At 43.2% G+C, this 26,152-nt stretch overlaps 1 protein-coding gene across 1 annotated transcript in view; it reads right to left on the reverse strand.

The window, feature by feature from the left end:
• The window catches only part of LOC140736325 (UDP-N-acetylglucosamine transporter TMEM241 homolog), a 168,830-nt gene that overhangs the window by 95,083 nt on the left and 47,595 nt on the right, over positions 1 to 26,152 (reverse strand). Inside the window, exons 9-10 of the mRNA XM_073062331.1 lie at positions 16,589 to 16,631; positions 9,427 to 9,462 (exon numbers count right to left, since the gene is read on the reverse strand). Coding sequence (XP_072918432.1) covers positions 9,427 to 9,462; positions 16,589 to 16,631 — 79 coding nt within the window. The remainder of the gene's footprint in view (positions 1 to 9,426; positions 9,463 to 16,588; positions 16,632 to 26,152) is intronic.

Here is a 26,152-nt window from a genome sequence, read left to right on the forward strand (position 1 = left end):
CCATAGGACACTCAAAGCTGCTACACAAGTTGACTGGCCTTCATCAACTGTGGGATTGAGTTTAAGAGCCGGGAGGTAATGTTGCAACTATATACGACCCTGGTCAGACCCCAATTGGAGTACTGAGCTCAATTCTGGTCGCCTCACTACAGGAAGGAATTGGAAACCATAGAGAGGGTAGAGGAGATTTACAAGGATGTTGCCTGGATTGGGGAGCATGCCTTATGAGAATAGGTTGAGTGAACTCGGCCTTTTCTCCTTGGAGCAACGGAGGATGAGAGGTGACCTGAATGAGGTGTACCTCATGAATAATAAAATAAAATGGGCGGCATGGTGCCCTGTTGGTTGGCACTGTTGCCTTGTGGGATTCGGTGAAAACTAGAGTTAAGATTGGATCAGCCATGATCTTGTTGAATGGTGGAGCAGGCTTGAGGGGCCGATTGGCCTACTCCTGCTCCTATCTCTTATGTTCTTATGTACAAGTTTATGACAGGCATTGATCGTGTGGATAGTCAGAGGCTTTTTCCCAGGGCTGAAATGGCTAGCACAAGAGGGCATAGTTTTAAGGTGCTTGTAAGTAGGTACAAAGGAGATGTCAGGGGTAAGTTTTTTATGCAGAGAGTGGTGAGTGCGTCAAATGGGCTGCCGGTAGCGGTGGTGGAGATGGATACAATATGGTCTTTTAAGAGACTCCTGGATAGGTACATGGAGCTTAAAAAAACAGAGGGCTAAGGCTAACCCTAGGTAATTTCTAAACTAAGCTCATGTTTGGCACAGCGTTGTGGGCTGAAGGGCCTGTATTGTGCTGAAGGTCTTCTATGTTCTCTGATACTGAAGTAGCTGACCCACAAGTGAAGAGTGAAACAGGATTAAGTCGCTGTGAAGACATGATTCAGAAACAAATAAATAAAAACTGAAAAGATGCTGAAAACACTGAATAAACTGAATATGCTGGAGGTACTCAGCAGGTCAGGCAAATGTAGGGGAAAAGGATGATTCAGGTCAATGACTTTTCATCCATCTCTGCTTACGAGACAAAGCAGCAGGGAGTCACTTACCTTCAGAGTGTGCCTCACATGAACTCCCAAATTTGTGCGTTAAGACTAGCAAAGAAACATGCAGACAGAACTGCAAAAGTCTTCGACACAGATATGTAGCTGAGGTGGCTAACACTTCTGTACAGTATTGTTTTTGTCAACCTGGAGTGGAATGCAAGTTTGTAAATCATGTGGGAGCAAAGTGTGTTGTGAATGTGGAGTGCTGCAGAACGGATATAGGACAGGTGACAGAGAAGGAGTGCCAGGGTGGGGATTGGCGCAGGCACAGACACACCCTGCTCTAAGTCACCAGGCAAGGTCATTTGATTTCAAACCATTGGTTTACTGATCATTACAGAATGTCTCTCTGGTGCTTCTCGCTCCATTCCTTCTGCCTTCCCCTTTTCCCAACCATGATTCTCCTCTCCCTGCCCCCTTCCCATTCTCAGTCCACAATACAGACTCATAACAGATTGGGTTTATCTTCACTTACACGTGTCATAAAATTCATTTCTTTTTTTTTTGCAGCAGTACAATGCAATACATAAAATTACCACAGTACTGTGCAAAAGTCTTAGGGTCCCTAGCTATATATGTGAAAGTCAAGTACAGTTATTATCATTTATTATTCTTCATACAACCTTAAGATTTGTCCTCTTACAGGCAGCTAAAAAACAAAGAAACCCAATAGAACCGGTGACTAGTGGTGTGCCTCAGGGATCTATACTGGGACCAATGGTGTTTGTCATATACATTAATGATCTGGATGATGGGGTGGTGAATTGGATTAGTAAGTATGCAGATGATACTAAGATGGGTGGCATTGTGGATAATGAAGTAGGTTTTCAAAGCTTGCAGAGAGATTTATGCCAGTTAGACGATGGCAGATGGAGTTTAATGCTGATTAAGTGTGAGGTGCTACATTTTGGTAAGAATAATCCAAATAGGACATACATGGTAAATGGTAGGGCATTGAAGAATGCAGTAGAACAGAGTGATCTAGGAATAATGGTGCATAGTTCCCTGAAGGTGGAATCTCATGTGGATAGGGTGGTGAAGAAAGCTTTTGGTATGCTGGCCTTTATAAATCAAAGCATTGAATATAGGAGTTGGGATGTAATGTTAAAATTGTACAAGGCATTGGTAAATTTGGAGTATTGTGTACAGTTCTGGTCACTGAATTATAGGAAAGATGTCAACAAAATAGAGAGAGTACAGAGAAGATTTACTATAATGTTACCTGGGTTTCATCACCTAAGTTACAGGGAAAGGTTGAACAAGTTAGGTCTTTATTCTTTGGAGCTTAGAAGGTTGAGGGGGGACTTGATAGAGGTATTTAAAATTATGAGGGGGATAGATAGAGTTGACGTGGATAGGCTTTTTCCATTGAGAGTAGGGGAGATTCAAACAAAAGGACATAAGTTGAGAATTAGGGGACAAAAGTTTAGGGGTAACACGAGGGTGAATTTCTTCACTTAGAGTGTGGTAGCTGTGGGGAACGAGCTTCCAGTAGAAGTGGTAGAGGCAGGTTCGGTATTGTCATTTAAAGTAAAATTAGATAGGTATATGGACAGGAAAGGAATGGAGGGTTATGGACTGAGGTCAGTGAGACTAGGTGAGAGTAAGCGTTCGGCACGGACTATTAGGGCCGAGATGGCTTATTTCCGTGCTGTAATTGTTATATGGTTAACCCAATAAAACAAAAGATCATCAAGCAACCAAGGTGCAGAGAGAGAAAAAAAAGAAAATAACATGCAAACAATAAAAATAAGCAAATAACATTCAGAACTGGAGTTCACAAAAGTGAGTTCACAGTGTGACAGTTGTAGGCCACGGTCACAGTTCAGTTGATAAGTAAACCTCATGGAACAGCAATTTGAGCCAGCCCATGCCTTGCCTCCTGCCCCGACGCCCTGGTCCAGCACTTCAATTGTCCAGACCTTGTCTTCGGCCTGGACCATGGTGCTTCAATACGCTCTCGGGCTGGTGCTCTGGCATCTCAATTTGGCCCGTACCCAACTTTCCAAAATCGACTTGGCACTTTAAATCAATCAAATCTCAGGTCTCTCCTCACTCTCAAGCCCAGGTTCAAGTCCCACCTCTTCGACTCTGCATCACCTCCATTTGCCTCACCTCGGTTCTACTGAATCGAATTGCCTCCAAGTTCGCTCCAGGAATGCTGAAGCATTGACTCAATCCCCACTCTCTGGCCCATAAACACGCCGCAGCCATCCTGCACCTTCAAGACTTCAAATCCCAGCTCAAAAATGCCACGTTGTGCAGGAGGTTCAAAAGCTAAACTCTGACAGGGAAATTACAGTCTATTGCTTGCAGTGATCATTTAGCAGAAAAAAGTGTACTGAAGCATAGTTTCCTGAAAGAAAAGTCCTGCCTGACTAACCTACTGTAATTTTTTGAGGAAATTATAAGTAGGGTAGAGAAAGGAGATGCAGTATATGTTGTGTACTTCAATTTTCAGAAGGCCTTTGACAAGGTGCCGCATATGAGGCTGCTTAGCAAGATGGGAGGCTAGCATGGGTGGAGCATTGGCTGGTCAGCAGAAAACAGAGAGTGGGAATAAAGAGATCCTATTCTGGCTGGCTGCTGGTTACCAGTGAAGATCACAGGGGTCAGTTTTAGGACTGCTGCTTTTTATGATCTACGTCAATGATTTGGACTATGGAATTAATGAATCTGCGGCTAAATTTGCCGTTGATACAAAGATAGGTGGGGGATGTGCAGTGTTGAGGAAACTGAGAGCCTGCAGAGAGGTTATTTCAAGGGTGAATAGACAATTTCGAATGAGGTTGGAAGCAACATCGGATGCACGGCAACTCTGGCAGGTCTGCAAGACATTACTTCCTACAAAGCGAAACCCAATAGCATCAATGGCAACGATGCTTCACTACCAGATGAACTCAATGCCTTCTATGCACACTTTGAAAGGGAGAACACAACTACAGCTGTGAAGATCCCTGCTGTATCTGGTGACCCTGTGATCTCTGTCACAGAGGCTGATGTCAGGCTGTCTTTAAAGAGAGTGAACCCTTGCAAGGTGGAAGGTCCCGATGCAGTACCTGGTAAGGCTCTGAAAGTTTGTGCCAACCAACTAGCGGGGGTATTCAAGGACATTTTCAACCTCTCACTGCTATAGGTGGAAGTTCCCACTTGCTTCAAAAAGGCAACAGTTATACCAGTGCCTAAGAAGAATAATGTGAGCTGCCTTAATGACTATCGCCCAGTAGCACTTATATCGACAGTGATTAAATGCTTTGAGAGGTTGGTCATGTCTAGACTGAATTCCTTCTGCAGCAAGGACGTGAACCCATGCCTAGCGCCACAATAGGTCAATGGCAAACGCAATCTCAATGGCTCTCCACATGGCTTTAGACCACCTGGACAACACAAACACCTACGTCAGGATGCTGTTCATTGACTATAGCTCAGCATTTAATACCATCATTCCCACAATCCTGATTGAGAAGTTGTAGAACCTGGGCCTCTGTACCTTCCTCTACAATTGGATCCTCAGCTTCCACAACCTGTGCAAGTTGGTGATAACATATCCTCCTCACTGACAATCAACACCGGCACACCTCAGGGGTGTGTGCTTAGCCCACTGCTCTACTTCTCTATACCCATGACTGTGTGGCTAGGCATAGCTCAAATACCATCTATAAATTTGTTGATGATACAGCCATTGTTGGTAGAATCTCAGGTGGTGATGAGAGGGCATACAGGAGTGAGATATGCCAACTAATGGAGATGTGCCGCAGCAACAACCTGGCACTCAGCGTCAGTAAGATGAAAGAGCTGATTGTGGACTTCAGGAAGGATAAGACGAAGGAACACATGCCAATCCTCATAGAGGGATCAGAAGTAGAGAGAGTTAGCAGTTTCAACTTCCTGGGTGTCAAGATCACTGACAATCTAACCTGGTCCCAACATATCGATGTATTTATAAAGAAGCAAGACAGTGGCTACACTTTATTAGGAGTTTGAAAATATTTAGCATATCAACAAATACACTCAAAAATTTCTATAGTTGTACCATGGAGAGCATTCTGACAGGCTGCATCACTGTCTGGTATGGAGGGGCTACTGCACAGGACCGAAAGAAGCTGCATAAAGTTGTAAATCTAGTCAGCTCCATCTTGGGTACTAGCCTACAAAGTATCCAGGACATCTTTGATGTCTCAGAAAGGCAGATTCCATTACTAAGGACCTCCAACACCCAGGGCATGCCCTTTTCTCACATGTACAGAGGCCTGAAGGCACACACTCAGTGATTCAGGGATAGCTTCTTCCCTTCTGCCATCTGATTCCTAAATGGACATTGAATCTTTGGACACTACCTCACTTTCTTTTAATATAGTGTTGGCCAGAAAGAATGACAATCTTCAAATCAGTGAATTCAAATGAATCAAGGACAGTGGAAGCAGTCTTTGTTCAAGTCGTGTGCTTGGGGGATGGAGGCTGCCATTTTGTGAAGACACTCGATTCTCCATTTTGTGAGCTTGACATGCTAGACTTGATTAGTGTTTTAAAGAAGGCACAAAGACTCTTCAGGTAATCTGCTGGACTGGAGGTCATTTCCAAATAAGGAGTTATTTGTGAGGTGTTCTTTGGTTGGCTATAACATGCAGGATTGTGAATGCCTGAGGCGATTCAAGCTCATTGCCGACTGAGAACAAAGAGTCAAGAGTCAGCAACTGTCCCTTGATGGGAAGAGGACAATAGATGGATGCTGGCTTGGACCAGAACCAATGACCAGGTGTTAAAGGCCAGACACATGACCTGCGGCCAATGACACGGGAATGCGACATTTGAATTGATAAGCAATGGATATAAAAGTGGATGCTTTGTGTGTGCCGAGGGCGGTAACTTCGAAGAATAACCATCGCAGATACAAGCGAGAAGAACCCTGTGTAAAGCACATGGAGAGTGAATCGGGACCACGAGGAACAAGGAGCGCCTGGCCAGCGTAAATTCCTCCGCCTGGGTAATACCTTTGCTATTCTTTGACTATCCAGGAGAGTCAGGGATACTTAGCAGGTGTGCGCACAAGGTATTTAGTGTATGAATTCACGTTTTTGTTAGTTTGAACAATAAAGGTAATTGTCAGTAAATACAGATCTCTCTGTGCCTCACTCAGAATCGTTGGAAGAGGTAGAAGCGGTATCTCTCTCTCTTTTTCCAACAATAGAGTATTTCTGTTTTTTGATGTTTTTTTAAAAATCCTATTCAACATATCTAATAGATTTACTTGTTTATTTATTATTAATATTATTATTTTTTTTCTCTCTCTCTGCTAGATTATGTATTGCATTGAACTGCTGCTGCTAAGTTAACAAATTTCAAGTCAGATGCTGGTGATAATAAACCTGATTCTGAGAGACTTAGATAGTTTAGGGGAATGGGTAAAGAAGTGGAAAATGAAATACAATGTTGGAAAGTGTATGGTCATGCACTTTGTTGGGAGAAATAAACAGGCAGACTATTATTTAGATGGGGAGAACATTCAAAATGCAGAGATTCAAAGGGTCTTGGGAGTCCTGGTGCAGGATACCCTAAAGGCTAACCTCCAGGTTGAGCTGGTGTTGCAGAAGGCGAATGCAATGTTGACATTCATTTCTGGAGGTATTGAATATAAGAGCAGGGATGTGATGCTGAGGCTCTATAAGGCACTTGTGAGAGCAGTCTTGGAGTGTTGTGTGCAGTTTTGGGCTCCTTATTTTACAAAGGATATATTGACATTGGAGAGGGTTCAGAGAGGATTCACAAGAATGATTCCAGGAATGAAAGGGTTACCATATGAAGAACATCTGGCAGCTTTTGGGCTGTATTCCCTGGAGTTCAGGAGAATGAGGGGGGATCTGATTGAAACATTCTGAATGTTAAAAGGCCTGAACAAATTAGATATGGAAAAGTTATTTCCCATGGTAGGGGAGTCTGGGACAAGAGGGCACGACTCCAGGATTGAAGGACATCCATTTAGAACAGAGATGTGGAGAAATGACTTTAGTCAGAGGGTGGTAAATCTGTGGAATTTGTTGCCACAAGCGGCTGTGGAGGCCAAATCATTGGTTGCATTTAATAGGATCTTGATTAGCCAGGGCATCAAAGAGTATGGGGAGAAAGCATGGGAGTGGGGATGACTGGAAGAATTGGATCAGCCCATAATTGAATGGCAGAGCAGACCCGATGGGATGAATGGCCTACTTCTGTTCCTATGTCTTATGTAAGTGTTTAGTTGTTTTATTTGACACCAGCAAGCAGCTGCAGAGCTTCACCAGTGCCATCTTGGATATGGGCCTAAGACTTTTGCAGAATTCTGTATAAAGATAGATGATATGCTGTGAGAGCTCGTCCCCTTTTTCACTGGGTTTTCCCCTCCAAAGTTATAAAGTAACAAATTTCACAAAGCACAATATAGAGAATAACTACTATTAAAAAGAATAAATATGTGAATTTTTCCTGAATAAGTCTCAGAAATTACACAAAAATACCTTGAAAACAGGTAACACACAAAATGCTGGAGGAACTCAGCCAGTCTAAAGAAATGATGAATAGTTTGAAAACAGCAGCGTACAAGTTACCTGCCCATAACAGTTTAATTGATATGTGGCTCTCTGCCCACAACCAACAACTGATAGACTCATTTTAAAGAATCTTTATCTAGTTATTTCATCCTCTCGTAATTTATTGCTATTTACTTGTATTTGCATATATACAGTTTGTTGTTCATTGATCCTGTTTACAGTTACTGTTCTACAGATTTGCTGAGTATGCCCACAGGAAAAAGAATCTCAGGGTTGTACGTGGTGACATGTATGTACATTGTTAATTTTTACTTTAAACTTTTAATATGCTACACATTGAAAACCAGAGGGCCAAGTGTCAATGGCTTCTGTAAATTGGGTGATTTAAACTATGCTTAAGCAATGAAATCTGATGATAAAATCATCTCAGAATTAGGGTCAGGAACTGATGGCGATTACTGAAATGAACAGAATGAGGAAGATACACAATCCCAGTGAAGTTGGCCTTGTTCTTGGCTTTGATGGTCAGCCAGTTGTTTCTCTCCTCCGGTGCTGCTGGACACTTATGACTGCAAGGCTAAGGACAACTCCAATGCCATATTCAAATTTGCTAACGACACCACAGGGTGAATCTGAAGCAGTGACGAATCAGCATATAGGAGGAAGATTGAAAATCTGGCTGACTGGTGCCACAACAAGAATCCCTTATTCAATGTCAGTGAGATCAAAGAGCCGATTACTGATCTCAGGAGGAGGAAACCAGAGGTCCATGAACTAGTCCTCTTCTGAGGATCAGAGATGGAGAGGGTCCTTGGTGTGATCATTTCATTGGTCCTATCCTGAGTCCAGCATGTAATAGCAATTACGAAGAAAGCATGGCTTTCTACTTCTTTAGGAGTTTGTGATTCGGCATGACATCTAAAACTTTGAAAAACTTCTACAGATGTGTGATGGAGAGTATATTGACTCACACTCTGATATGGAAAATTGTACGGCCCAGTCCATCACAGGTAAAGCCCGCCCCACCATTGAGTACATATACAGGGAGCACTGTCACAGGAAAACAGCATCCATCATCAGTGACTCCCATTGCTACCATCAGGAAGGAGGGACAGGAGGGACAGGAGCCTCAGGGCTTACACCAACAGGTTCAGGAACAGTTATAACCCCTCAACCATCAGGCTCTTGAACCAAAGGGGATAACCACTCAACCTCACTCACCCCATCACTGAACTGTTCCCACAACCTATGGACTCACTTTCAAGGGCTCTTCATCTCATGTTCTCAATATTTATTGCTTATTTATTTATTTATTATTGTCGTTTCTGCTGTTTTTTATTTGCACAGCTTGTTGTCTTTTGCACACTGGTCGTCTGCCCTGTTGTGGTCTTTCATTGATTTGATTATGGTTATTGGATTTATTGAGTAAGCTTACAAGAAAATGAACCTCAAGACAAATATCTATTTTGATAATAAATTTAGAAAATGATAAAAGGCATAGTGGATAGCCAAAGACTTTTTCCCAGGGTGGAAATGGCTAATATGAGGAAGCAGAGTTTTAAGGTGATTGGAAGGCAGTTTTTTTTACAGAGCTGTGGGTGTGTGAAAAAGCCTCTGCCATGGGTGGTGATAGAGGCAGATACATTGAAAAGACTCTTAGATAGCCACATGGATGACAGAAAAATGGAGGGTTATGTAGGAGGGAAGGTCTAGATTGATCTTGGAGCAGGTTAAGAGCTCGGCACAATATCGTGGGTCAAAGGGCTTGTACTGTACTGTAATGTTCTATGAAACAATACACAAAATAGGAAATTTTTTAGCCAATGTGTGGAGTCAATGATATTTACCTGTAAAGGTAGCTGAGGTACTGTTGCTCAAGTTCACTGAAAGAGAAAAACAGAACTTCAATAGCTTCCTATGTTAGTATTTCCATTAGCAAAGGTGGTCACAAGCACACCAATATAATCAATTAATTCCTTATGACAAATCCAGGTATTTCTGCTACAATAAACATTTCCATAATGTAAGCTTGATATAAAATGATATACAGATTACCAGTTACTAACTTACAGATGAAACGGACTTTTAACATCGTAAACCAGCGGGTTCTTGTTATGTCTCCCACTCGCTATGAAAATGGGGAACACCTTCCTCTCCCTTGCCAGGAAGAGAGAGAACCTGAGGTTTGTCGATTATGCAAAGCTTTTGGGGTAACTCTGGTCTGTGTTTTTGCTATTGCTTAGCACACGCTTGGGCTTAGTGATGGTACCGAAGCGCGTTTTCTTTTGCTGGTGGGGGGAGGGGGGATAGTTGCTCGCTGCCAATTACATGCAGGAGGGGGAGTTGGGGGGGACATTGGGGTTCTCACATTTAGCTGTCATTCATTCTTTAGGGACCTTCTCTGTTTCTGTGGATGTTTCCGAAAAAAACCATTTCAGGATGTATACATTTCTTACATTAAATTTGACCTTTGTCAGTACAGTATAGGATTAGGCCCTTCAGCCCACAATGTTGTGCTGAACTAATCAAAAGACCAACTAAACTAACCCCTTCTGCCTAAACGATATCCGTTTTCCTTACATTTAATTGCCTATTTAAATGTCTCTTAAAAATCTCTAATGTATCTGCCTACCACCACGCAGGGAGCATGGGTTGCAGATTCCAGGCAGGTTCTGCCCCTCCTGCAACCAAGCCTCACTAATGGCTAGAGTGTCATATTTCCTGAGCTCCTCCACCTTTCCCACAATACTTCTTGCATTGAAAAATACGTAACTCATGACACTAGTCGCACCATGCTCAACCTTTTGATTCCTGACTTTGTCTGAGGTCTTACCAACATCTGTCTCCACAACCTCTCCACTAACTGCTCTGGCATTCTGATTCCCACCCCCTGTAATTCTTGTTCAAACCCTATCATGCAGCATTAACAACCTTCCCACTTGGATATTAGTCGCCCTCCAGTTCAGGTGCAAACCATCCCTTCTGCATAGGTCCATCTTCCCTGGACAAGAGCACGATGATCCAAAAATCTTATGCCCTCTCTCCTACACCAACTCCTGAAGCCATGTGTTAGCTTGTATAACTTTCCTAGTTTTGGCCTCATTAGGACCCAACATGAGTAGCAATCCTGAGATCATATTCCCAGGAGGTCCTGTACTTTAACAGCACCTATCTCCCTGAACTCCCTTTGCAGAACCCCATCACTTGTCCTCCCAATGTCATTGGTACCTACATGAATCACAGCCTCTGGCTGTTCACTCTCCCTCTTAAGAATGCTGAAGAGTCGATCCGAGATGTTCCAGACCCTGGCACCTGGGAAGCAACATACCATCCAGGAATCTCCTTCTAGACCACAGAACCTCCTGTCCGTACCCCTAACAAAACCGCTATCACCACAGCATACCTCTTATCTCTCCTTCCCTTCTGAGTCACAGAGGCAGACTCAGTGCCAGAGACTTGATTGCTGTGACTTTCCTCTGTTAGGTAAAAGCCCCTAATGGTGTAAATGTTGCTGGGGGTGTAGGCAACAGCAGTGCTCTGCACTGGCTTCTCTGACAGCCTCCAGATTACCTAGATTAGTTTTGTTATTTGACAGATAAATATTGCCCCTGGGTCAATGGGAAGGATTCCCACAGCTTTTCTTCAGCTTAGAAGTATGGAACGTATGGAAGTATGGAAGTAGCGTTAATGTGACTCGGACACCGCAGTATTAAACACACACATTTATTCACCAGACTTCCATTTTACAAAAACCCCAGCGTTCTGACGTCATACGCACTCTGACCTACGAATACTCACACAATACATTACATCCCACTTCTCAAGTTTTTTTTAACAACACTGTGAATTACCAAAACAATGCCTCTAGGTATGCCTTTCTTACATTGCAACAGCCATGACATAAACTAAAAATAAATCTTAACTTCTAATACTGTATTTTACATTGTATCTTACAATACTAACAGCAGTATATTTTCTTTTACTAACATAAACTAATAAACCTTTTATTTCACACCTTGGAACTTATAACATGTGTGATTTTGTCTCAAACTGTGCGAGACTGTAGGTAGATCTAGTCTCTGTATCTAGCTGGAAGTTTGACTTGTCTCCCAGACCTTGTGCGATAGAACTGTGACTGTGTTTGTCCTTCAGAGTCAGTCTCTTGAGTAACCTCTGTGTCTGCATTTCCACCTCGGTCTGTCTGCGCTGAACTTTCACCGTCATTGCATCGTGGGGTTCTGTCGCGCCCCTCACTCTTGGTGTCGTTTGTTTCCATGTCTGTATCTGTGGAAATGTTCTGTGCATCTGTACGTGGAAACACCCTCTTGCCTGTCTTCAGCAGATGCTTCCTGTTCCTCCTGTAGACTCTTCCATCCGGCGTGCAAACTATGAAGGATCTTGGTTGCTGATGCCTGTTCACAACCACAGCTGGCTGCCAAGTGTCTCCTCTCTGTCTTCTGACATTTGCACCTGTATGCAGATCTGGTAACTGTCTTGTATGTCTGTCATAGTAGCTCTTTTGCTTTATTTGCTTGTACTTTAGCTTGTCATGTACTTGAGCATTACCTTCAGGAGTCAGTAGAGTTGTGGATGTTGGCAGCTTGGACTTCAGACGACGTCCCATCAACAGCTGTGCAGGAGAGAACCCCACACCCTCAATCGGTGTGTTGCGATATTCAAGCAGAGCAATGTACGGGTCACTGTTGCTGCTGTGTGCCTTCTTGAGCATGTTCTTCACAGTTTGTACAGTTCTCTCTGCTTGTCCATTAGACTGAGCGTGCCCAGGACTGGAAGTAACATGTTGAAATTCCCAGCTTTCTCAGAACCCTCTAAACTCACCACTGGCATATTGTGGACCATTGTCACTGACGACAATATCTGGAATAACATGTCTTGTGAATGTCGACTTCATTGCGGTAATGACACTTTGACTGGATGTGTCACTTGGTGATCTCCGGATATTTTGAATAGTAGTCCACACAAAGCAGATATCCTGCACCATTGTAGCGAAAGAGATCTGTGCCAATCTTCTCCCATGGTCTTCCTGGGAGTGGATGGGGAAGCAGAGGCTCTCTTGGATTGCTGTTTTTGTTTTCATTACAGACAGCACACTGAGACACAATGTCCTCTATCTGAGTTGACATACCTGGCCAATAGAGAATGTCCCTTGCTCTTTCTTTACATTTCACTATCCCCAGGTGTGACTCATGAATTCTGTTGAGCATTTCCGGTCTCATTTGGTTTGGTATGATGAGTTTTGCCGCTTTGAACATTAGTCCTGATGCATAGCTGATTTCCTCTTTAAATGTCCAGTATTTCTGTATTTCTTTTGGAACATCTTTTCTTTCTGTTGGCCATCCATTCATTGTAATGTCTCTTAGCATTTGCATTTCAGGATCATCTGCAGTCGCTTTCCTGAACTGTTCAACTTCTCCTCAGAGATGGGTAGCTGAGGTGTAACCCAGTTGACCTCCAGCTCTCTTCCTAGCAACTCTTCCTTTTGCTCTTTGAGGTAAGCATGGCTCAAAGCATCAGCGATGTGCAGTTCTTTTCCTGGCTTATAGGTGACTGTGAGAGTGTACCTCTGTAGCCTGAGAAGCATCCTTTGCAGCCTCATAGGAGCTTGGTGAAGTGGCTTTTTGAAGATGCTCTCAAGTGGTTTGTGATCACTCTCAACCTGGATTTCTTTGCCATATACATACTGGTGGAACTTCTCACACCCATAAACTATGGCAAGTAATTCCTTCTCGATTTGAGCATATTGGCGTTGACAGTCTGTAAGTGCTCGTGATCCATACACCACAGGCCTCCCATCCTGCAGTATAACAGCTCCTATTCCCTCCGAATTGGCATCCACAGACATTGTCACCGGTTTATCGACATCATAGAACTTGAGTGCTGGTGCATTGGTAACCAACTGCTTCAATGTGTCAAAACTTTTCTTTTGTTCATCTTCCCAATGCCATTCAGTGTTGCTCTCTAGTAGCTTTCGAAGTGGAACACTGACCTCCTGTTCCACTTCAATTGTTCCAATGAACATGTCACTGTTGCCCTCACTCTGTTCCACAGCATGCATTTTCCTTGCGTGCTCCTGCGATTTGCACATCTTTGCAAAGTGATTTTTCTTTCTGCATAATTTGCATGTCTTACCAAAGGCTGGACATTTTCTGTATCCGTGTTTATAACCACATCTGTTGCAGTTAACTTCCTTTTGATTATCCTGTGGAGCTGGCTTTGTCCTACTCTTGTCAGTTTTCACAGCTTTTATTTTGTATACTTCAGTCTCTTCATTAAGCATTTTAACCTGACTCGATGTGATCTCGCTAGCACGGCACATATCAATCGCCTTTTCCAATGTAAGCTCGGCCTCTCTCAACAGCCTGCCTCTCACATGATCATCTCGCATGCCGCATACAATCCTGTCGCGTATTAAAGAATCATGCAGTTGTCCGAACTCACAGTTTTTTGCCTTGTTCTTCAAATCTGTTACGTAGGCATCTATAGTCTCTGTCGGTCCTTGCGCCCTCGTAAAAAAATATGTGTCGAATGTACGGTAGGTTTTTTCTCGGCTCACAGTAATCTTGAAACTTTTGCTTCAACACTTCAATTTTATCTCGCTCACCCTCTTGGAAGACAAACTTGTTGCAAACCTTTATTGCCTCTGCTCCTGCTACATGCAGAAACGTAGCACATTGCACTTTCTCCGTCTTGTCATCTACGCCACTAACGGTGTAAAACAGCTCAAACTGCTGGAGCCGAACCTTCCAATTCTCAGCAATATTACCTCGTAGGCTTAAACTCGACGGTGGCTGTAACTGTGACATCTTTTTACGTGTCTTCTCTTCCTTTCCTTTCCGCTTTTTTCTGACACCATGTAGCGTTAATGTGACTCGGATTAATGTGACTCGGACACCGCAGTATTAAACACACACGTTTATTCACCAGACTTCCATTTTACAAAAACCCCCGCGTTCTGACGTCATACGCACTCTGACCTACGAATACTCACATAATACATTACAGGCAACAGCGGTGCTCTGCACTGGCTTCTCTGACAGCCTCCAGATTACCTAGATTAGTTTTGTTATTTGACAGATAAATATTGCCCCTGGGTCAATGGGAAGGATTCCCACAGCTTTTCTTCAGCTTAGAAGTATGGAATATTGGTAAGTTCGGAGGGCGGGGACAAGGATCAGCACCTTGGACAGTGCAGCATTCCTGTTGCATTGTACAAGGACATCTTCCTGGAATTATCCATCAGGGCATTGCCAAAAGACAGCATCGTCATCTCCTTCTTACCCCTTCTCAAAGTCAAAGTAAATTTATTATCAAAGTCATTGACAGAGATTGATAGATTATTGATTAGTCAGGGCATGAAGGGATACGAAAGAAAAGTAGGATATTGGGGCTGAGAAGAAAATGGATCAGCCATGATGACATGGTGGAGCATACTCGATGGGCCAAATGGCCTAAGTCTGCTACTATATCTTACGGTCTTAAATCCTTTCCCCTTCCTAACTGTCACGTATTTTCCTGTGTCCTGCACGCTGGGTGTAACTACCTTCCTGTATGTCCTATATATCACCCCGTCAGTCTCCCAAGTGATCCGGAGTTCATCCAGTTCCAGTTCCAACTCCTTAACACGAACTGTTAGAAGCTGCAGCTGGATGCACTTCTCACAGTTGTAGTTGTCATTTCTTCCTGCCTTCCCACATCCTGCAAGAGCAGTATTCTGCTATGCCTGGCATCTCTAGAGTCTTAACTGAGCAGACATAAAAAAGGAAGGGAATAAAACTTTACAGGAGCTTTTACTTTTTTTGCCTTCTCTGACTGAAACCTTGAAGAGCTAAAGCCTCACCACTCAGTCTCTGTCCATTCAGATGACGGCTATTGCAATGATGACTGTTGCGCTTTCCCGCCTTACTTTAATTTGCTCTTGCTAATCAATCCCAACACTGATCGGTCACTGTCAGAGCTCAATTACACTGCTGCGATTCACTGCTGCCTTTTTCAGTAAGTCAGTGGACCTGAGTGAAATCCACTCCTCTCAAACTTTGGATGTCCAGATTGGTCATTGTTCAGAGCTGCCGTGATCTGCTGCTGCATTTTTCTGCTTGGTCAGTGAACCGGAGTGAAATCCCCTCCATGCAAATTTCTGATGTTTGGAACGGTCGCTGGTCAGAGCACAATTAAGCTGCCGTGCTCCGCCGCCTTTTTCTACTTGGGCAGTGAAATTCCCTCCTCGCAAACTTCTGATGTAAGTAAGAAAGTAAGTTAGTCGCTGGTCAGAGCTCAATTAGTGTAATGTGCATTCATCAACTAAACAAGTCTATGATAACCCTTATGAATTAGTGTGACGTGCATTCATCAACAGAACAGGCCTGATTAATAGTCTTTGACCTGAAACATTCACTCAGTTTCTCTCTGTATAGAGCCTACCTCATCCTCCCAGCATTTCCTGTTTCGATTTCAGATTTCCAGCAATTTCAGTGCCTTTTGCATTTCAAAACTACTTTTATAGCTGAAATTTTTTTAAATTTTTCAAAATTTAAAAACAGTATTTAAGAACTTTTAAGAAGAATATTTTAATAACTATGTGCTGATTAGTAGCACAGTGGTTAGTGTAATGCTATAACAGTGCAGCAACCTGTGTTTAATTCCTGCCACTGCCTATAAGGAGTTGGTATGTTCTTTCCGTGATCACGTGTGTTTACTCCAGGCACTCTGGTTTCCTCCCACAGTACAAAAAATGTAAGGTTTGTATGTTAATTGGTCACATGGCTATAATTGGGGATGGGCTTGGGTTTGTTGGACTGGAAGGGCCTGTTACTGTACTGTATCACTAAGTAAGTAAAATTACACGTACATAAATTATTTTATTAATGATCTGAAACAAAGAAGGAATAACAGGTACAATCTGACTAGCTTCTCACTGGTGACCAGGAAACTGAACAACTTTGCATCAGCAGGAACATTCAGAATGTTGAACTGTGTACTGTACTATTTTACCTTAGTGCACAAGACTTTAACTTCTGAAATACTTTGTATCCACCTGCAAGAAAAGAACACAGAGTGTGAACTCTGATATTTCTCATATTATTTCATTCAAGAACAGAAATGCCAATTTTCTCAAGTAAGAAATCTGCATTTGAGAAGCCCAGCCAGCCAAAGCAGCAAAAAGAAGTAAACTATCAGCACATGCTTTGTGGCAACTTTAACAAATTACTGACATTAAAAAAAATGACTAACTGTTATTTCAAATACAACTCGTGTAATGTGCCAATTTGGATAAATGCACAACTGATCCACTGATACACTGGTGCTTTACACAAAGATAATCTAGGCTGTAGAGTTCGATGATTCACAAAGATTTTGTGGACAATTGTAGGACTTACTGAGTACCTCCAGCAGATTGTTTACTGATCTGGAGCAAGCTGCTCGTTTTCCCTAGATAACACCAGTAACTTTAAACTTCTCGGTATTAGCATAGCAGAGGATCTGTCCTGGATGCAGCACATAAGTGCCATTACAAACAATGCACCTCTACTTTCTTAGAAGTTTGTGCAGATTTGGCATGTCAAAATTTTGACAAACTTCCACAGATGCACAATGGAGAGCATCCTGACTAGTACATCACAACCTAGTACAGAAACACCAATGCCCAGAAATGGAAAAGCCTACAAGAAATCCATCAGGGCTAAAGCCCTCCCCATCACTGAGCACATCTACATGGAGCACTATCACAGGAAAGCAGCATCAAGGCCTTCCTGCCATCGTGAAGGAGGTACAAGAGCCTTACATCACATATCATCAGGTTCAGGAACAATTATACTCTTCAACCATCACGCTCCTGAACTGGTGTGGATAACTTCAATCAACTTCACTCTGAACAGATTCCACAACCTATGGATTCACTATCAAGGAATCAACAAGTCATGTTCTCAGTATTCTTTATTTTATTTATTTGCACATTTTGTCTTCTTTTGTATATTTGTTGTCAGTCTTTGCTTATGTATAATTTTTCTTAAATTCTATTGTACTTCTTCATTTTCCTGTAAATGACTACTAGAAAATGAATCTCTATTTGCCATCTATCAACTTTTTTGACCATTCTGGTTGATTTTTAAAAATACTCCCAAATGTCAGGCTTATTATCTTTTGTAACGTTGCCACTATTGTAATTTGTGATTGGACTTTGGTACTGAAGAATAATGCTGCCAATTCACTGGTTCATTGGTAAGACCAACAGTGGGGCAGCTGCGTGACCTCGGTCTGGGCACTCATGCTGTGGGATCGCATGCTGTAGCTGCCCAGCAGAGGACACACTAGAGGCGGTGAGGCGCAGCGGGCATCCATGCTCTGTTGGGGGCTAATCTCTCCCGTACTTCCCTCCAATGTTCCCTCGGTGGAAAACAAGCTGGACTGTGTTTGTCTGCAGCTGCACTAGCACATGATGAGGAACTACTGTGGGCTTGTTTTTCCAGAAACACGGCTCCATGACAACATTCCATGCACCATCAATCTAAAGGATATGACATTCAGGGACTTGGGCTATATTTTTTTATGTGACTGTTTGTCTTTTTTTCCTAAGTCGGGCAGGTGGGGCTCATCAGCCTTGGAAGGCAGCCTGCCTAGGAGAAGGTAAACTCTGATTTTAAACCTCCCTCGCCTTGCAGCCACACCCACCCATGGGAAAGGCTTCGGGAGTAAACCCCGAGGAAGAAATCCAGAGCTGGGGTCCCTAAGGCAGTTTGATGTTGTTTACAACATCACTCTGGCAACCTCTGCGACGACACTGGTGCCAAGCTGTATCAACGCTTGCCCTTCCCTTGGACTACATCAGTGATGTGGAGAGGGGGAACCTGCTGCGTGGGCAACAGCCAGTTCTTCAAATCTTCCCACCCTGGCTTGTACCCTGGAATATACAAGTCACCTTTATCACAACCAATGCCCCAAGGTATTTCTCAGGAGCATTAGCCAACAAAATCTAAAGATAAGTACACAAGAACAAAAGAAATAGGAGCAAAAGTAGGCCATTCGGCCCACTGAGTCTGCTCTGCCATTCAATCATGGGCTGATCCAATTCTTCCAGTCATCCCCACTCCCCTGCTTTCACCTCATGCCCTGGCTAATCAATAACCTATCTATCTCTGCCTTAAATGCACCCCAATGACTTGGCCTTCACAGCCACTCAGAGCAACAAATTCCACAGATTTACACCCTCCGAATAAAGTAATTTCACCACATCTCAGTTCTAAAAGGAAGTCCTTCAATCCTGAAGTCATGCCCTCTTGTCCTAGAATCCCCTAACATGGGAAATAACTTATCTAATCTGTTCAGGCCTTTTAACATTCGGAATGTTTCTATGAGATCCCCTCTCATTCTCCTGAACTCCAGGGAATACAGCCCAAGAGCTGCCAGACATTCCTCATATGGAAACCCTTTCATTTCCAGAATCATTCTCATGAATCTTCTCTGAACCCTCTCCAATGTCAGTATATCCTTTCTAAAATAAGAAGCCCAAAACTACACACAATACTCCAAGTGTGGTCTCATGAGTGCCTTATAGAGCCTCAACATCACAACTCTGCTCTTATATTCTATACCTCTAGAAATGTATGCCAACATTGCATTCGCCTTCTTCACAACCGACTCAACCTGGAGGTTAATCTTTATGGTATCTTGCACAAGGACTCCTAAGTTCCTTTGTATTTCTGCATTCTGAATTCTCCCATCTAAATAATAGTCTGCATGTTTACTTCTGCCACCAAAGTGCATAACCATACACTTTCCAACATTGTATTTAATTTGCCACTTCTTTGCCCATTCTGCTAAACTATCTAACTCTCTCTGCAGGCTCTCTGTTTCCTCAACACTACCTGTTCTTCCACCTATCTATGTATCATTGGCAAACTTAGCCACAAATCCATTAATACCATAGTCCAAATCACTGTCATACATCATAAAAAGCAGTGGTCCCAACACCGACCCCTGTGGAACTCCACTGGTATCCGGCAGCCAGCCAGAATAGAATCCATTTATTCCCACGCTCTGTTTTCTGCCGATTAGCCAATGCTCCACCCATGCTAGTAACTGCTCTGCGGTTCCACGGACTCTTGTCTTGCTAAGCAGCCTCATGTGTGGCACCTTGTCAAAGGCCTTCTGAAAATCCAAGTACACCACGTCTACTGCATCTCCTTTGCCTACCCTTCTTGTAATTTCCTCAAACAATTGCAGTAGGTTAGTCAGGCAGGATTTTCCTTTCAGGAAACCATACTGGCTTTGGCCTATCTGATCATATGCCTCCAGGTACTCCGTAATCTCATCCCTAACAATCAATTCCAACAACTTCCCAATCACTGATGTCAGGCTAACAGGTCTATAGATTCCCTACTGCTGTCTCCCACCCTTCTTAAATAACGGAGTAACATTTGCAATTTTCTAGTCATCCGGTACAATGCCAGAATCGATTGATTCTTGAAAGATCATCGTTAATGCCTCCACAATCTCTCCAGCTACTTCCTTCAGAACCCGAAGGTGCATTCCATCAGGTCCGGAGATTTACCCACCCTCAGACCATTAAGTTTCCTGAGCACCTTCTCAGTCGTAATTTTCACTGCACGAACATTGACTCCCCTCATACTCTTCAATGTCCAGTTTACTGCAGATATCTTCCACTGTGAAGACTGATGCAAAATACACATTTAGTTCCTTTGCCATCTCTGCATCTTTCATTATAATGTCTCCGACGTCATTTTGTATCGGTCCTATATGTACTTTCACCTCTCTTTTACCCTTTATATACCGGTACTTAGAAAAGCTCTTTTTAAGATCATGGCTGATCTGACCATGGACTCACAACCACCCACCTGCCTCTTCCCCATAGAACATAGAATAGTACAGCACATTACAGGCCCTTCAGCCCACAATGTTGTGCCGACCCTCAAACCCTGCCTCCCATATATCCCCCCACCTTAAATTCTTCCATATACCTATCTAGTAGTCTCTTAAACTTCACTAGTGTATCTGCCTCCACCACTGACTCATTCCACACACCATTCCACTCTCTGAGTGAAAAACCTTCCTCTAATATACCCCTTGATCTTCCCTCCCCTTACCTTAAAGCCATGTCCTCTTGTACTGAGCAGTGGTGCCCTGGGGAAGAGGCGCTGGCTGTCCACTCTGTCTATTCCTTTTAATATCTTGTACACCTCTATCATGTCTCCTCTCATCCTCCTTCTCTCCAAAGAGTAAAGCCCTAGCTCCCTTAATCTCTGATCATAATCCATACTCTCTAAACCAGACAGCATCCTGGTAAATCTCCTCTGTACCCTTTCCAATGCTTCCACATCCTTCCTATAGTGAGGCGACCAGAACTGGACACAGTATTCGAAGTGTGGCCTAACTAGAGTTTTATAGAGCTGCATCATTAGATCGTGTCTCTTAAACTCTATCCCTCGGCTTATGAAAGCTAACACCCCATAAGCTTTCTTAACTACCCTATCTACCTGTGAGGCAACTTTCAGGGATCTGTGGACATGTACCCCCAGATCTCTCTGTTCCTCCACACTACCAAGTATCCTGCCATCCTGCCAGATGCGAAGAAGCTGCCCTGGAGCCTGTTGGTCCTGGAAAGGACCCAATGTTACAACTATAACAACATATGGACTATATTGTTACATAGTTGGACAGCTTGCTGTTGAGCCCATTAAGAGATCAGTTGTGCTGGATTTGGGAGTTGTGCAATGATCTAGAGGTGATAGGAGAGCCTAAGGTTAAGGAACCTTAAGAATGGTGATCACAATATGATTGAGTTCACTTTGAAATTTGAGAAGGAGAAACTAAATTCCAATGTGTCGGTATTTCAGTGGAATAAAGGAAATTACAATAGCATGAGAGGGGAACTGGCTAAAGTTGACTTGAAAGGGACACGAGCAGGAAGGACAACAGAGCAGCAATGGCTGGAGTTTCTGTGAAAAATGAGGGAAGTGCAAGTCAGATATATTCCAAATAAGAAGAAATTTTTGAATGGAAGAAGACCATAAGACATAGTAGCAGAGTTAGGCCATCTGGCTCATTGCGTCTGTTCTGCCATTCAATCATGGCTGATCTTCTTTCTATCTCCTCCTCAACACCAGTTCTCGGCGTTCGCCCTGTAACCTTTGACGCCATGTCCAATCAAGAACCTGTCAATCTCTGCCTTAAATACACCCAATGACGTGGCCTCCACAGCTGCACGTGGCAACAGAATGTAAAAAGAGAAGGAGGGGGTAGAAGTCAAGAAGTCGATGTTGATGCTGAAGGGTTGGAAGCAGAACATGAGATGTTCTCCTCCAACTGAGAGCAGCCTCATCATGGTAGTAGAGGAGGCCATGGGAATGGGAAGTAGAATTAAATGTATGGCGACCGGGAAATCCTGAGAGCAGCCTCATCGTGGCAGTAGAGGCCATGGACCAACATGTCGGAATGGGAATGGGAATTAAATGTGTGGTGACTGGGAAATCCTGCCTGTTTTGGGGGATGGAGTGAAGATGCTCGACAATGCCCAACGGATATTGGGTCAGATAACAATAGACAATAAACAGTAGGTGCAGAGGTAGGCCATTTGGCCCTTCTAGCCAGCACCGCCATTCACTGTGATCATGGCTGATCATACACAATCAGTACCCCGTTCCTGCCCTCTCCCCATATCCCTTGACCCCGCTATCTATAAGAGCTCTATCTAACTCTCTCTTGAATGCATCCAGAGACTTGGCCTCCACTGCCTTCTGGGGCAGAGCATTCCACATATCCACCACTCTCTGGGTGAAAAAGTTTTTCCGCATCTCTGTTCTAAATGGCCTACCCCTTATTCTTAAACTGTGGCCTCTAGTTCTGGACTCACCCATCAGCGGGAACATGCTTCCTGCCTCCAGCGTGTCCAATCCCTTAATAATCTTATATGTTTCAATCAGATCCCCTCTCATCCTTCTAAATTCCAGTGTATACAAGCCCAGTTGCTCCAATCTTTCAACATATGACAGTCCCGCCATTCCGGGAATTAACCTTGTGAACCTACGCTGCACTCCCTCAATAGCAAGAATGTCCTTCCTCAAATTTGGAGATCAAAACTGCACACAATACTCCAGGTGGGGTCTCACCAGGGCCCCGTACAGCTGCAGAAGGACCTGATGTAGATTTTAACCAACATCCTAAAAACATAAAGAGGCCCAGCTGTCATACAGGCTTAGAAAATGCAGTCTGCATGTTATCCCTGTGATGCATGGGTTTCCTCTGGGTGCTCCAGACATTCCAAAGTCATACCGGTTAGTGGATTAATTGGTCACACGCGTGTAATTGAGCCGTTGGGCCAGAGGGGCTTGTTACCATGCTGTATCTCTAAACAGATAAATTCAGGGATGGTCAAGCAACCGATTTAAAGAGGCCCATCTTTAATACCTTGGAGGGTCGTAGAGCTTCTTTAAGATTGCAATAGCAGTGGAGGGGAACAGTGGGGATAAAGCCCCACTATCTATTAAATGCTCCCCATAGCATGTGTCTCCAAGAGCTTCTGAAAATCAAGTCCAGCTCTTGGCCTTCACTTGTAACTTAGTTATTAAGCCTGGTGGAGTCATTTCTACTGACAGGAGAAGGGGCAAAAGCAGGCTACTGGTGCCTTAAAACCAGTCACTTCAAACAGATGGGGTTTGTCAGCCGTGATTGGCAATTCCTCAGTGAAGGAAAACTCTGATCTCAAACCTCTGCTGCCTTGCGGCTATATTCACTCACATGAGAGGCTTTGGGAATAAGCCCAGAGTAAAAAATCCAGAGCTGGAGTCCCTCAGACATTCCTACATTGAGTTCAATGTTGACTGGCAACTCCTGCGATGCCACTGGAGCCAAACTGTATCCCTCTCTGCTATTCCTTTGGATTCATCTGCTGCATGGAGAAAGGAGATCCTGCTGCATGGGCAAAGCTTACTCTGGCTTGCATATTGACTTCGACAGCTAGGACGCAACATCCATGGTCAACCCCGACCAACGGAGGGCTACGACCATACAGCAGAGGAGGCTACAGAGGTGGGAAGGTTCAAGGTTGAGATTCTGAATCTAAGAGCAATTAACTTTGATTAAATGAAACAACCTAATTTTGAGCTGAATGATATTCAATCTTAATCTGAAATTATCTTCTGATGTTGCCCTAGAGGATCATTTACTAATTACCCTTGTCTGAATATACGATGGGTTAAAACAGGCTTGCTCCTCGTGATGCCTTGACATACTTTTACAAAAAAACACCCAAATGACTTCATAAACTCATCTTCCAAACTATTTTGGCTAATTTGATTTGCACAGACTCTATGAAGACTAATGCTCCTCCCACAAGATACAGCATATTCTCATTATACACTCAGTGGTCACTTTATTAGGTACACCAGTACAACTGCTTGTTAATACAAATATCTAATCATGAACATGATGACTCAAGATTCAGGGGAGTAGATTTAGGATGGAGATAAGGAGGAAAAGCTTTTTTCAGAGAGTGGTGAATCTGTAGAATTCTATGTCCAATGAAGCAGTGGAAGCTACCTCAGTAAACATATTTAAGACAAGGTTGGATAGATTTTTGCATAGCAGGGGAATTAAGGGTTATGAAGAAAAGGGAGGTAGGTGGAGATGAGTCCATGGTCATGTCAGACAATTTTATTGAAAGGTGGAACAGGGTCAACGGGCTAGATGGCCAACTCCTGCTCCTGTTTCTTACGTTCTTATGTTCTAACATCCACAAAATGCTGAGTTGAAAAGTCTCAAACCGAAACATCAACTATTAATTCCTCTGAGCTGCTCCAGCATTTTGTGTGTTCTTAGCAGATATATTCTTTATTACTGATGTTACAAGGGAAGTCAAAGACAGCATAAAAGGAAAAATGGGGCAAACAATATAGCAAAAATTAGTGGGAAGTCAGCCGATTGGAAAGCTTTTAAAAACCAACAGAAGGAAACTAAGAACGCCATAAGGAGGGAAAAGATGACGTATGAAGGTAAACTGCCCAATTATATCAAAAATTCTACTAAAAGTTTTTTCAGATATGTACAGAGTACCAGACCACTAGAAAACGATGCTGGAGAGATAGTAACGAGGGACAAGGAAATGGCGGACGGAATGAAGAAGTACTTTGCACCAATCTTCACTGTGGAAGATGCTAGTAGTATGTCAGGAATTTGAGTGTTAGGGGGCCAACTGAGTGTAGTTGCTATTACTAAAGAGAAGGTACGTTGGAGCACTGAAAGGTTTGAAGGTAGAAGAATCACTTGACCAGATAGACCACAACCCAGCATTCTGAAAGAGGAAGCTGAACAGATTGTAGAGGCATTAGTAATGATCTTTCAAGAATCATAAGACCATCAGACATAGGAGCAGAATTAGGCCACCTGGCCCATCAAGTCTACTCCACCATTAAATCATAGCTGATCCTTTTTTTTCTATCTCCCCATAACCTTTGCTGCACATGAGGTTGTTTAACAAGGGCCCATGGTATTACAGGAATGTTACCAGCATGGATAGAAGATAGGGTGAGTGGCAGGAGGCAAAGGGTCAGAATAAAGGGAACCTATTCTGGTTGGCAACTAACGACTAGTGGTGTTCCACAGTGGTCGGTGTTGGGCCCACTTCTTTTCATGTTGTCAGTCAATTATCTGGATGACAGAATTGATGGCTTTGTGGCCAAGTTTGCAGACGATGAGAAGATAGGTGGAGGGGCAGATAGTGCTGGGGAGCAGGGTGCTGCAGAAAGACTCAGATGGATTAAGAGAATGGGTAAAGAATTAGCAATGTATATGGTCATGCACTTTGGTAGAATGAATAAACAGACAGACTATTTTCTAAGTGGGGAAACTATTCAAAACTCTGAGGTGCAAAGGAACTTGGGGGTCCTTGTGCAGGATTCCCTTAAGGTTTATTTGCAGGTTGAGTCTGTGGTGAGGAAAGCAGATGCAATGTTGGCATTCATTTCAAGAGGACTAGAATATAAAAGCAAGGATGTAATGTTGAAGCTTTATAAGGCATTGTGTGAGGCCTCATTTGGAGTACTGTGAACAGTTTTGGGCTCCTTATTTATTAAAGTAATGCTGGTATTGGAGAGGGTCCAAAGCTGGTTCACAAGAATGAATCCAGCAAAAAAGGGGTTAACAAATGAGGTGCATTTGATGGCTCTGGGCCTGTACTTATCGAATACTGAGATAAGAGAGTGGATGTGGAGAGGATGTTTCCTATGGTGGGGAGTTTAGGACCAAAGGGCTCAGCCTCAGGATAGAGGAATGTTCATTGAGAACAGAGATGAGGAGTAACTTCTTTATCCAGAGTGAATAATACATCAGCCAGGACAGAACGGTAAAGCAGAATGGATAGGCTGAACGGCCTAATTCTGCTCCTGCGGGCATTCACATTACAGCAAAGAAGTACACTGGAATCAATGAAAAACAAAACAGAAACAAAAACTGACAAACAACCAAAGTGCAAACTGTCACTAATATAAGTTCAAAGAGTTCAAAGAAAATTTATTATCAAACTGAATACATGTCAACATATATAAT

This window comes from Hemitrygon akajei, chromosome 1 (genome assembly GCF_048418815.1).
Source record: "Hemitrygon akajei chromosome 1, sHemAka1.3, whole genome shotgun sequence".
Classification (NCBI taxonomy): domain Eukaryota; kingdom Metazoa; phylum Chordata; class Chondrichthyes; order Myliobatiformes; family Dasyatidae; genus Hemitrygon; species Hemitrygon akajei.